Below are 14,522 nucleotides of genomic sequence, written 5' to 3'. Positions count from 1 at the left end.
CCAAGTAATGCGCTACTTTTTAATTATTTCATTTACACAGCTATGAATAAGTGTGCTGATCCCAAGTCCAACTTTTATTTTTATTCCTGCCTGCAGAATTTACACCCAACATCCAATCTAGAAATCCACAAGTTCTGAAGCTTCTGAAGTCAAAGCTCAGTGCAGACACAAACACTTTTTACTTCCCTCCTGAAGCCATTGTAACACAGACTTAAGAAAGGTGCCGTACAGATTAAAAACTTACTATTCCAAATTGATATCACTATAGAACAACTAGATCAACCAACAGCACTAGCAGCTACCACTCAGCTTCCTAAACTGATTTGTCTAGCAACCCTGACAAAAACACCAGTTTTTCTCCATTTATTTAAAGGCATTGAGGAGCCACATTTTGAAGACTGCTACTCAGCATATGCTGTCCTCAAGTTTGTCCGTCTTAGCCGAGTAGAAAGACGCATCGGTCCCAGTTTTTTCCAAGGTTTGCACTGACAAAGTATCATGTATGTACTTTAGAGCAGGGCATGACCAAGTGGAAACTGGCCACTGCCATTTCTCTTCATCTATCACTTTGAAGGGATTAGCTTTCTTCAGATATTTTAAAGCCTCAATAATTTTGCCATTTCTGTTAACTATTGCTTTTTACTTCCTGTGGAATTCACAGAGAGAAAGGATTTCCATCAGTCTATAAAACTACATTACTGCTGACAAGCTACATTGTTAGACTGTTTAGTATTTGACTTTGTTGAATGACAATTTGTAGCCACTAGGGGGGAAAAAAAAGTGCAAAATTCACTACCTCAATTCAACAGTGAACCTCTTTAAGACAAAAATAACTAAAATCAAGTACAAGTTCAGCCGAGGTCCTGGCAGAGAGGAAAAAAGGAATTCTCAGCTTTGTTTTGCTAATAATTTATTCACTTAGTTTAAAATCTGTACCTGGGCATCTCCTATACCCTCCCTCAAGAAAAACTATCTCCAGAAATAATAGGTATTTAAGTTCGGTTTGTCTTGTATTTAAACCAGGACATACTTCTACTTGAAGACCACAAACAGACACAACTGGAAAAGTCTGTAGTCAGTTCCACCTTTTAAAAAATGGTCTGAATCTGAAAGATAAGACAGCTACAGAATTCTCTCCTTCCGTTTCAACAGCAGGAGAACCAGATAAGGTAATATGAAATATTAGATCAAATGAGCAGTAGAAGAGGCATAAGTAAGCATTTACATCTTTTGCCAACTTTAGAACCACTGGCTAAATTTCCCCCACCCCTCAGACTCTCCTCCCCTTACCTGAATTTTCTCTCAAACTGGTTGTATGAGAAGTTGTCGATAGGAGGCTGGCAACAGTGGTTTCAAAGTCAACTCTGTTGTTGTTCTTGAAGTCTGCAATTTCTTCACTGAAAATCCGTAAGGAGAACTCTGAAATCAACTCAGCATGAAGTTTTAAGAACGAGATGTGCCAATTACACTTCAAAAGCTTAAATAACTTAGAGAAGCTGGTCAATGCAAGTATTTATTCATACCCAATGTGGAATTAACCAGCCACAAAGCAAGATCATTCATGCTATTAAGTATTGCTATTTACACTCAGGAGTGTATGGAGTGCTACTGATTTGAAGCCTAGGTGAAAATTTCTTAGCTTTCTGTAATTAGACGCAATATAATTAGGGGCAATACAAGTTTCAACTCCCAGTTAATCCTCAAATCAGTGTTTAACATAAATAATTTAGTCTCAAGTGTATGTTGAAAGATGAAGTAGTGACATCATCAACGAATATCTTTACCTTGCAATTCAATAAAAATGGGTACGACTTTACGATACAGGAAAGTAAACTTCTGCACAAGCCTAACACCACCTTATATACGTACCGTTTAAGAAAAAAATGTAAGGTCAATTAGAACTAGACTGATTTTATTTCCTTTCAAAAAGAATAGGCACTAACTTAACTGTATACAGGATTTAATTACAACTATACAAGTTTCAGTATATTGTCCTGTTCAAGAACTGTTTATATAAAAAAAAATACTGCCAAAATTCTAATGCATACTTTACAGTTAAATGTCCCATCTTTCTCTCTACCCCTAATAACCTCAGACTAGAGCTGTGGTGTTCAGATTAACTTATATATTGGTAAAAATTCTGTTGGTTTTAAGTGTAGTTTCGTTATTACCCATGGTTTTTTCCACTACCACCAAACCAGACTCAGAAGTAATTTTTACAGTATTAGTTATGAAAAGTGATGAACCTTAAGAGAACAGAATTCAGAAAAAAAGATTAACAACAGTTTTCACTGTAATAAAATGTCACATCCCTCTAAGAAATACTACTTATGCATTTCTGTGCATATTCTTATGTTTATTAGTCTGTCACATTTTACTAGAGTATCTGCCAATTCCTTACTTTGAACACTTGAACAAGTGAGTAGTAACCACTTTTAGTTAGACCATCAAAACTCCATCAAGTTCTCTGAGAACTCATTCCTGTTTTGAAGTAAAAGACGTCCAATGCGTTTCCAAGAATTGTCACCATTGTAACACAGTCAAACGAGTTAGCCAAAAGAAAAAGACAACTTTTTTTTTCTGGCATGACCACTCAAACCCTAACGTTCCCCCACTTTCTCTTGTTATTGCATTTAAATCTCCAAGATTCTTCACCTTGACTAAACAAAGGTGCCCACTGAGCTATTTACTGTGCTGTTTTACCCAGCTGCTGTCCAGGCACACTGAAAACTCCCCACTACTCTGTCAAGTCTCCAAATCCAGTCAATGGAAGTCTAGGTTGCTCAAAATCAGACTTACAGTCACCAATTCTGTTTAGGTATATACCACTGGATGTGGCATTATGTAATTTCATCGCAAATCACTGTAACTGAATGCAAAGTAAAGGAAACTTGAGTTTATTTAGCTTCCAATTTCTGGGAGGTCAAGAGGAACTAGGTTTGCTCTGGACAACAAAAGAAAATAGACTGTGCTTACAGATACTTTTCTGCCATATTCTTTCTTTAGGACCACTGTTTTATTGTTGCCCTTTCTATTACATGGGATGTACATATTACCAGGTGTCAATAAAAGGTCAGTGCCTGTACAATACATTCTACAACTGAGCACCACTTTCCATAACTGAATAGGCAAAGAAATTACACTGAACACCAGCATCTGGCAGTATTTCTCCAAAAAAAGTGACTAAAATGGGTTTAAATTGATTAACACTATTAAATCACATCTAATATTTGATACTACATGATTTCATTACAGCTATACGATACAATTATACAAAATGTGTTAACATCAAAGAATACAACCAAAATTAAGATAGCAAACAAAACCTATATAACTTTTTTCTTTACAGGAAAATACTTTTGAAGTATGCATGTAACTGCCCATTCTTTTAAAGAAAATCTACCGCAAGCAAAGTTGTCAACCTCCAGAATATCACACATAGCATTACTACGCATATCCCCAAAAAGTGTACAATATGCACACTTGGAAAATACAAAATTAAAAAAATTGTAAGCAACAGGTGAGCTTCATATTTATAAGAATGTGAAAAGAAGTCCAATTTTAGCACTGTTGTATAAAGAATTGTCTTTTTTGATGCAAGTTCATGAACTGACCCCTCCGATTAGGGTCACGCTTTACAAAACATTGTGTTCTTGAAAGGGGATAACAGAGCAAGGTTGAGCATCTTAGCAACGTCACCTTAAAGTTTTTTTTGCGGTATTTTTTTTGCTTTTTATTTACTACTTATCAAAACACGTCCTTTAGGTTTGTAGGGTTCTTTTTTTAAAATTCTTTCCTAGAAACAATATACAAAGGGGAGGCGTATTTATTTCCAATTCATTCTCCTGTAAGATGCTTTGAGTTCAAAAACTTTCTCCTCCAACTTTCACTGGTTGTTTTTGGCCTTAGCATGTGTTAAGATGTGAGATTTCAGGTTAGTTGATTGCGCAAACTTCTTATTGCAGCCATCAAATGGGCAAACATAGGGCCTGTCGCCAGTATGAATTCGCACATGTGTGCGTAAATTGAAGTCCAGTGAAAAACGCTTTCCACATCCTTCAAATGTACACTGTTGAAAGGAAAAGACAGACTACATTAGCTACCACAATAGTCCTCATCCCAATCACTGATTAGACAATACTATTCTTTAAATCATTAGATTATACAAACATGAAGATTATTACAGGTGAAGCAGTGGGCACCACTTCTAAATTGCATTAAAAATAAAATTAATACTCCAGGTTCTTTTACCACAGTATTGTGTCTGTTTTCAAGGAGGTAAGTAACTTTCAGCTTGCAAGCAAATGCTTTCACTAAAAACACCTTCTATGCATCTGAAACAGTAGTTTGCTATGCTGTACTAGAAAACAGAAACAATGTTTCATGTCAGAATTTCTCACTTTCAGTGACAATTTGCAAAGATTTGCTTATCTTACCAGCTTTCCTTTTAAAATGGGCTTGTAATACAATGGACAGCATATTTAACAGTAAATACTTATATCTACCACACAGCAGACCCAGCATACACGTCTAAGTGAATGCCTGAGGACTGCAAATCCAAGATTCTGAACTAATTTATTTAAAAAAGGAAAAAAAAAAAAAAAAATCAACACAAAATGCTTATCTTAAACATGTATTGGAGAAGACAGATACGCTCAAGACCATGAATACCTGTAAAAATTTATAAGCAGTATCATAGGAAGTAGGGAGGAGACTTCTGGTGGCAGCAGCTCACATGACTTGATATGAATGGAAACAGATTCAGTGACTACCATCATTTTGCTTAAAACTGATAAACACCCACTCCTGAAAATTAGTATCATGAGTCAAATGAACAAGCAGGTCTGAGCCTCAGTTGTCCACAATTCCTAAGTTGAAAAAATGAGGAGAAAGAAACATTCTCCTCATTCAGTAGTAACTGCAGACTTCATTTGTAAAGTGGGTAACTTTGTATTTTGGGAGGTATCTCCCATGTATATAAAATTTGCTAATTTCTGAAAAAAGGCCATGGAAATAGTTAAGCGATAGCCTAATTAGCTTAAGGCACTTCTAATTCTTAAGGTTATCATTCAGTGCCTCATCTGATTTTTAGAAAAAACATGGTATCCCTGAGGTCATATGTGAGCTAAGTTACATATACAGTATACACATTTATCAAATAAGTTGTGGTACTTATGTCTGGAGGTTAACAATACCTGAAAGGGTTTCTCTCCGGTATGAACTAGCTGATGTCGCTTTAGTTTTGAGCTCTCCACAAAGGCCTTGCCACATTCTGCACATACGTGTACTCGCGGGCCATGAGTGTGCAGGTGCTTCCTCATGGCAGAGTTGTCCCTGAACATCTTTGTGCAGCCCTTAAATAGAACAGTGAAACTCAATTAGTAGATAAGATAGTTCTGATAAAGAAGGTTTTATCTGCTACAGTACAAGCATTTAGAATGTTTTTATATCCCAAATACTTTCTTAAAAGTTGGCCCTGAAAAGTAGATCCCTTAAATCCATTTTTAAAAGAGCAGTACCAAGAAAACTAATCACTTGATAGGTGACCAAAAAAAACCACTAAAAATCCCAAAACCCTCTCCTCACTTAGTATCATGAACCATGTGCAGCCAAATAAATAATAGGACAGTTTCATGGAGAAGATGCAGCTCTGATAGAAGCAAATGAATAAACCAAACAAAAGCACTTACAGTCTTAGGGTAACAAACAAAGACAATTCATGGATATCTATGGTATATTCTTCTATGTGCTATAGTCTCAGTACTACAGTACTATGATATAGTCTCTAATATACCACAGATTAGTATGAATCTGTATGTGCACCATGCCATCTCCCAACATTCTGTCCACTTCCTTCTCATTCCTGAGAAGAAATGGAGCAAGAAGAGGGTTTCCAGCAGGTAACAGCTTACAGAAACTACCTTGTCCCAACTGGCAGCAGCAATTCATCGCTAACACCTGAGATACCAAGAGTTTGTCACTGCTTCTACAGTTTAAACCTACAAAGTGATACTGGGCAACTGAATAAGGTAGGAAAATATCTGGGTTAGTGCCAATTCAAGCTAAAAGCAAGAGTTACATAAACTCAGGTACAGCACCAGAAGTCTTAATCTGGGGTCCATGCTGCATCAACACAGGAATATTAATTTGATTCCAGAGTACATTTAAACCAGCAGTGAGCTGGGGCTCTCTTTACTTAATCTTTCTATATGCTTTTTTCACCTTTTAGTGACAATCAACAGACATCTATCCTGTTTTATTAATGTCTTCTTCAGAGTTAAAAATCCCTCATAAAAGCCTATTAACAACTGAAAATTCTATCCGTACTCCAAGTGATGCTGTTTAAACTTACACTAGTCTATCAAAATCACTGTGTTACGAAGCACAGAATTTGACAAGAGAACCTAAAGGAACATTCCACTTATAATCTTAAATTCCCTGGGCTTCCTCTTTGGAAATTACTTCTTTCAAAACCAACAAACACATTTAATCATGCCTTATTTCTTAAAAACAGGGGAAATGCCACTTTCGGGAAGAGTTGTCTCTCTTCAGACATTACAATTTCTTTGGCTAATTTAAGAAGTGTTGTGCCACCATTCACTGCACGTAACAGAACTGGGTGGGGCAAAGCAGCATCAAAATAAACATATAATCAACTCTGCATTCATTTCAAAGCCGTTATTTGGCTCCAAGAAGAGAATATTTTTATTTTTTAAACCAAGGTAATAAATGCACGAAGCCTAGAAACACTCGAAGCGAGAAAATGGAAGTACAGAATATTCTTTCCTTCCCCCCATTGAGATGAAGTTGAGGCTATGAAAAAGTAAAGCAAAGAAATGAAGATAGCATTCCTTGGTATTGTAAGGAGAAACTGTTCCAGGATCTCCACATACTAGGTTTACTACAATAAAAACATGACACTTGTAGAATATGAAGAATTGGAAATCAATATAAGCACAAAGAAGAATCCAGCAAACTCCTTAAACTATGGCTGTCACTGTGAAGCCTTCTAATTCATGGTCTCTCATGTGTGCTATTAGCTATCTGCTAATAGTATTTGCTTAGGCTCACACTTATCTAGACCAGAAGTCAGCAAGATTGTGTTTGTCTTTTTTCATGACAGACTCATCTCAGCTAACAGGAGCTCTACAAAAGCTGGATTATGCAGTAAAGCTAGATGCTGCCAATCTAGGTGACTGGCAATGTATTCAAGATAGAGGCTTCTCCACTACCAGTGGGTGAGAATTGTACCTCCAAGAAGCCTCTCTCTTTTCAAGGTGATGCACCTTCCAGCTCTGTGGAATGTAATTCGAAGTCTTCCAATAATGCCGACTTTGGCATCTGCACATAAATTGCTGATTCCTGATCTAGACCCCAAAAACTGTCAGTTTCCAAGCAGAGGATATATAGATCTTAGAAACGTACTTTGAACAGCTTTCAGAACATTCTTTCAAGTATGTATTCTTGGGTGGCAGGAAATCACAACAGTAATACCAGCATGTTAGGGACTGTGCATCATGGTTACCAGAAGATTAGGGATGCACTAACCTTAAGACAAGGAATGGGAATAATATATTATTCAGTGAAAAGTTTGAAAGGAAGCTTCTAAAGAATGATAACTAAAATACAGTTAACTGAGTGCAGCCCATTCACACTAAGATATTTTAGTTATTCATTCTCAAGAAAAAACATCAATACAAAATTCTGGTCTACAAATTACTATCTACTCAGAAGCTAACACTGCACTTACTTTGTGAGGACAAGCTATCGTTCGTGGAGCATCATCTTCTTTAATTTTTCTTGGTTTCATTCTTAAGGAAAAAAAATAGTAGAAAAATGTTAGTAGACGGCTCTTCTCCCATAACTACCTACTTAATGCGTACATTTATTTGATAGTATTACATGCATCAGTAGTATTCAGTTTAATATTTTCAAAACATTCATAATAATATTAAAAGTGTAATTTGTCGTTTGGGAAGTTTAGCTTTTCCAGAAGGACCTCTAAAATACAAAATAACACATTTAATACTACCTTCTTATTCCTTTGAATACATGGAAATAGAGGGTTTTTTCCTGACTTATACTAATCATGATTAGGAGGTTTTATTTGAAAACTCAATTTTTGCTGTGCCAGTACCCATGTGGCCTATTTATCTTCACTTCCTCCATCCCTGCACCAAGACATGAAGGACAGAGTAGCCTCAATCATTCTTCAGTACTTTTACCACAGAAGACTTCAGAAGAAAACTCTACAGAAACAAGGAAGGCAGGCAAGTTGTGGAATCTACACAGACAATGCAGACATCCATTTTAACCACAGAAACTGCAATTATTCTTACTGTACACATGGAATCCACTCTTGGCAACTGACACGCAATCATCTCTTTAGTCTAGGTTGCTGATATGGATCTTCACCACTACTTTATGGGCATCATTAGTCCTCATTGACTATGTAAGGTGGTAAGCAAACTATTGCTTGCATGTGTTATGTGTTTCAAACATAGTAAGACTTCCTGTAGAAAATTATGTTAGAGCAGTCCTGCCATAACCCTCCAATTTGACCACATAAGCATTTGCTTCTTTGCAGGCAGGGTCCAGTCATCTTTGGTACAGCCACACTCCTATGCATATGTCTGAAATCTGCTGCTTCACCTGCCTCCTTCACACAGCCAGAGGAGAGAGGACAGCAACAGAAGGCCTTGAATGAGGCTGAATTAAGGCAAGAGCAGCAAAAAACCTCCCTGAGAAGGTCTGGAGACTGGATCCAGGGAAATCTTCCTTACAGCTGCCAGTGGAGTCATATGTGATAGAGAAATCTCCTGCGGCTCTGTGCGGTATCATTTGTCCCTCAAATAATCTGACTCCTCTCAGTATTGCAGATGCAGCACAGTTCAAGTGATCACGTAGCGACTAAAGCACTTGACAGCCACTTCACCGACACAACATTAAACCCCAAGGATTTAGAGGCTGTATTTGTTCTTTTCTCTAAGTGGAAGCTTGGTCAACTCCTGCTGGCTCAGCATCTCCAGACTACACTGAATATGAACAGTGCTAAGTGAAGAACACTACAGTCTCCTGCAGGGTTAAAAATACAGATGTGACAAAAATACAGAATCTGGAGAGTATCATATCCAACAATCCTCTCACTCCTAGAAGACAGGTGTGAGGCATTGGTGTTGACCTAAACATTTCCTAAACGTAAGGGTAGAAACATCCTGAACACAGCAACCTATATCTGTTTCTGTAAACCAGCCTCTTCATCTTCCTGATAACTTTTGCCAAGATTACACATCGATTTAGATGACCTTATTGATTAATTTAATTTATGTAATCCAGTTGGAATACAGAATGATTGTGCTTTGTTTAGTTTACACAGCCTCTTTGAGTAAAGTTCTCAAATCCAAACAAGTGACTGGGACTGACTGTCTGACTGAACTCTTCCAGTAAGGTTCTAAATTGATAGTACTACAGGTACTAAGGCTGTAGGAAAACACCAAAGCTTTCTTACAGTACCCCTGCAAAAAGTTTTCAACTGCCTTTTGCATGGGATTCTCCTTATCATGTCTCTACAATTTTTACAAAAGGAAAAGGCACAGAAATGAGCGTCAGTTAAGGTGAATGGACCCACAGAAAAATCCTTTGACAAGACAGGACATGAACGAACACGGTGTCATGGTTTAATACCATTAGAGAACAAACACCCTTAAGGGACAAAGTTGGTGCCAAAAACACCTCCTTTACTTGTAACTCTGTCAGCTTGTTAAATGGCAGCTGAGTCATTTCCCCCAGTCCCAAAAAAAATTCCTAGGCCCAAGATCTCTGTCCGTGACATCATCAGAATGAGCAAAATCACTGTTGTTCTGAAGTCTTAACTGACCACATATAAAGGGAGAGACTAGACAGAAAACGAATCACTAACAAGAGAAGTAGTAAATAGCTTTAGCAGGCAGTGCCTGCATTTTTTACACTTGGTATAAGATCCCGCTGATCATCATGTTAAATCCTATTAATAACTGTTGTGTCTTGCCTCTGGTATTAAGACTATCTTTAGGAAAGAAATGTTGCAACAGCATCATACTCTAACAGGTTGTTGGAGTAGAATAAGACAGAAAATACAGTGGTTGGGAAGCTTTTAGACCAGTGCAGTCAGGAAGCTTGAGGAACCAATGCAGCTGAACCAGATGGTCAGACACTGGACAGATTGGAACTTCAACATACACCTTACATCCTTCAGTTCAGTTCAGTGTCTGAACAGGCATGTAACATAAGTGTCCATTCTGGAATAAACTGTAATTTTCAAACTTTGTTTCTAAAGTGATGAGTATCAGCTCAGCAGTATAGTTGAAAGTAAAAACAGTCACTCCCTACTGACCACAAAATGACAACATAGTTAACAAGGGGCAGATTTTAAATCTATTCATTCCTCCTGGAAGAATGGGAAGTCAGTAACTTAAGCTTAAAGTGTAGAACAAGACTGTGTATGAGCACAGGGTTCCACAGACTATTCCACAAAACAGAAGCAGATCCTTCAACAGGAAGAGGCAGCAAACAGTGTCCAGGTTATATCTCAGAGCCACAGGCAGCAAGAAGCTGTTGGCCCCACCATATACTTGGATTAAAGGCACAAGGGCACATACACCATGGGCAGAGCTACAACAGATCATTTTGCCACAAATATCATCTTGCTCACAAGGCTATGGAATCCATATGGACAATCACTCAAAAAAAGAATTTGTAGTCTTAAATATTCAAATGTATTAGAAAAAAAAAAAAAAAAAATTTGGTCTTACTCAAAAATTAAATTTCTGCAAAGGAGACCAGACTAGAACCTGGGCTGTTGACCTTAATTAACTACACTGTTGCAGGTCACTCTTGCTGGTGGTTAGACTTTTGGCTCCCACCCAGTACAGCATCTCTACCAGCTCCATCCAACTTTTCTTAGCCTGAAACATTAATCAAAAACAGAATTCTAACACATACCACTATTTAAAACAATTACAGACACACACATCAATGCCTGGGTAGAACTTTTGACATAGCTGCCTTTGTAGAAAGTCAACTGACATTGCAAGACAAGAATTTCCATTTTTGCAGTGAGTTTATATAGGCCATGCCTAGTAGTAGCAACAGCCTCTGGATCAAGACACTGGGACACTGTGATTAAAAGCCAAGCCTGTTAACTTGTATTGGGGAGGCGGGGGGGAGTGAATGGGGGACAGCAGAAGGAGCAGGAAGGTATGCAACCCAATAGCTTCACAGAATTAGCTTCATAAAAGCACATTTCTCTTAACCATGCATGAAGAAGACTGAGCGAAATCAGAGGTATTAAAAAACTCGGTTGTTCAAAATACAGCAAGCAACTCTGTCACCATGCAATATCAGAAAGTAACAGTTAACTCCCTCCTTTCATCTACCCAGCTGAACAGAAAGAAATGTACTTGACAGGACAAATTCCCACCCCAAACCCCTGTCAATCTCCACAACCTATTATCTTGGATATAGATCAAATTTTAGAAGTTAGCCACAGAAGTAGTGTTAAGGCTAGGAATAAAGGAAATCTGCAAGTAAAAAAAAAAAAAAAAAAAATTAACAATATAGAACTTCCCCCTTGTTTCATCATCTCCCTTTATTGCATCTGTTAAACTTCTGTGTTCTCAAATTCTTCATTCTCCCTCTATACATAAATCTAACCTAAACAGCATTACTCTCTGTCTCAAACAACTCTACTGACACATCCTAGAAGTCCCTGATGATCAGCAGTGACATCCACCTGTAATGATGACCACATCCCTAAGAATAGTTAGGAGAGAAGGAAATTGTTCTCTGTCAGTAATGTCACTGCCACTTCTGATCTGTTCCCTCTGCCATTCCCCTTGTACTGCCCTGCTGAAACACAAATAACATGAATGTCATGGCCCTACTGCAAGAATCATTTGTGCTGAAGACTCCTGAAACTGGCTAGACTGGCTTCTGGATAAATAGACAAAAGGGGAGTGGCACAAAGTGCCCTAGGAATCTATCTACAACCAAAGACAGATTACCATACTTTGGTCACGGTTAGGTAGGAAAATGTCATTAAAAGTTCTCTTTCACTCCAACATTCTGGCAAAATAATTACCAGTTCTGTTCCAGTTATGAAGAATATCATGTGTAAACAGAGAGTGACCTTTGCAGTGTGGTACAGAGTAAGAGATTTCCCCTTCCCCTGCACACCACTCTGGGTAAAGCAACTGTCAGTTCGTCACCCTTTAAGCTTCTCTGTAACAAGAACAAAAGCAGTATGAAAGTGTATACCTTATAAAGAGGCCCAAGTCATAAATGTAGGTGACCAGAATGCTTTGTCACTTTTAAGAAGGGTGTTTTGATTTCAAACTCAAATGCAGTACCCCCTCCTTTGTTTTGGAAAGTTGGTAGAAAGGAAGGGCAGTCCTCACAATGGCTCTCCTTCAGAAGAGGTACTACGAAAAGCAGAACGTAAAGCCATGGAGAATAAAGTCTGTACCACTAGGACCCATTACTGTGCCAATTTCCCAGCTATAGTGTATTCCCTTCTGATTTCTTAGTTCTGCTGATGTCTATATTCTGCTGTCTTTAGCCAGATCAGTCATGGATCTGTCTGGAAGGTAAGAGGGAGGGAGGGGAGGTAGCAGGAATATCCTTTTTAGTGGCTTTGTTTGAGGGAATTCACCATGAACACCAACTAGAAATATGGCTGCCACTTTCCCAGGTTTTTATAGTCAAGCAGTTATGATTTCTTTACAGCTAGCTACAGAATTACTTGCAATCAACTTAGACTTGGATGAAACATCTTATTTCACTTGAAGGAATTTCCAGTATCCCAGTCAAAGGTATCAAACTAGAACATGTTAATTTATTAGGTTTTATTTCTTTCTTAGCAGGTCATTTACAACTAATGTTTCACATTCTGGTATGACTGTGTAAGAGAAATTCAAAATGTTTGTAATTACATTTTTAAAGCATGCTAGAGAAAATGCACAAGTCCTACAATAGAACCAAATCATTTGTAAAAGGTAATAAATTACCCAACCAGGTATACAGTAATTTGTCTATGCAATACTGAACATGTCTTCATGTTCTGACACACCTTGTTTATTCAGTGTTTTCAATACTTTCAAAATGTACAAAAGCCTTTCCAGGAACAACTATAGCAGTTCCAGTTAAAGGTTCCAGATTCCCACTACATGACTCAACGACAAATGCACTAAAAAAACGTGGTACAAGACAATCGTATCTCAACGGACAGTACAACTGCCTGCTCTGCTAGTGCCACCTAGCTGCTGAGCAGCATTGGTCTCCACTGCAGATGCTGAACTACTGCTATCTTATACTTTATTTTTTTTTAAAGGCTGCAAGAGCTCCAGGACTTCAAGCATCAAGTCCACCCCTGCCTTACCTCTCACTAAACAGACCACGATCAGAACTCCAGAACCCTGTCTGAAATCTGTTACCATTGGAATTCTAACTTTGCCCATTTAAACTTCACCTCAGAACTTAGTTCCTAAGAATTGTTGCAAACGCCTCAGCCAATTTATCCTTAATCAAAATAAGCTGCATGGTTATAAACAATGAATTTAGCCTGGTTTTGAGCAGCTGAAGTCTACAAACGTACAAAATGTTTCAAAAAGATGGAAGCAATTTCAAACCAGTGTGATTTCACATTGGGTCCATCTTTTTAAACACCCTGTATAGTGAGATTCTTCCAGCTACCTTAACTCAAACAGGAAAGCAACCCAAAATAACTTGCTCTCAACTGCACAACATACTTAGTATATAATTTTACTAGCAAGTGTATACTTCTTTGTATGTGGACTGCACACAATTCTTATTTTTAAGACATCAAAATAAAAATGTGTTATTCAAAACCTTACTCTGAGCATGTGAAGCTACCTACTAAGTTTAAAAGTAATGGTTTCAACTTCACATGTTGCTGTAAGTTTTCAGAATACAGCTACTGAGAATTTCAAAATTATGACCAGTAACGCTTGAAACTTTTGGAGAACTTAACACTAAATAAACACATTATTTTAGAATGAATGGTAATCTTAGGACCCCCAAACCCAATTCCAGCACATGCGTATTTTCCTTTTAGTTTGACATGCAAGGTTTCTAATGATACCGCACACAGCCACCTCCATCAAGAATATCAGAAAATCAATATAAAAATAGGTTTGTAGATATCAACGCCTGAATTCTTGTTGTTATAGCTAAAAGGAGTCGCTTTAACATACTTCACTGCAAGAGCACCAAGACCTTAACAAGCAATATGCAAATTCTAATACATTCATATTCTTCAGCCTCAGCTATACACAATCATTTCAGATTTAACATAAAACTAACAGTTTTTTTAAGGCAAGATTAGAAGTTTGACAGTCATCAATTCGGACCAAGAAATCCAAAAACCTTTCTTAAAACAGAAGATGCTTGACATTTTTATGTATCTGCAACTAAATTATCAGAACAATTCTTCATAGGTTTGGGGCAACTTGAATGTATTGCCAAAG

The 14,522-nt window shown here is 37.6% G+C and overlaps 1 protein-coding gene across 1 annotated transcript in view; it reads right to left on the bottom strand.

The window, feature by feature from the left end:
- Positions 1-1,895: 1,895 nt before the first annotated feature.
- The window catches only part of YY1 (YY1 transcription factor), a 26,266-nt gene continuing 13,639 nt past the window's right edge, over positions 1,896-14,522 (bottom strand). Inside the window, exons 3-5 of the mRNA XM_065838739.2 lie at positions 7,751-7,811; positions 5,196-5,354; positions 1,896-4,069 (exon numbers count right to left, since the gene is read on the bottom strand). Coding sequence (XP_065694811.1) covers positions 3,887-4,069; positions 5,196-5,354; positions 7,751-7,811 — 403 coding nt within the window. The 3' untranslated portion in view covers positions 1,896-3,886. The remainder of the gene's footprint in view (positions 4,070-5,195; positions 5,355-7,750; positions 7,812-14,522) is intronic.

Source organism: Patagioenas fasciata, chromosome 5 (genome assembly GCF_037038585.1).
Source record: "Patagioenas fasciata isolate bPatFas1 chromosome 5, bPatFas1.hap1, whole genome shotgun sequence".
Taxonomy (NCBI): domain Eukaryota; kingdom Metazoa; phylum Chordata; class Aves; order Columbiformes; family Columbidae; genus Patagioenas; species Patagioenas fasciata.
This window is presented reverse-complemented; position numbering and strand designations above follow the sequence as displayed.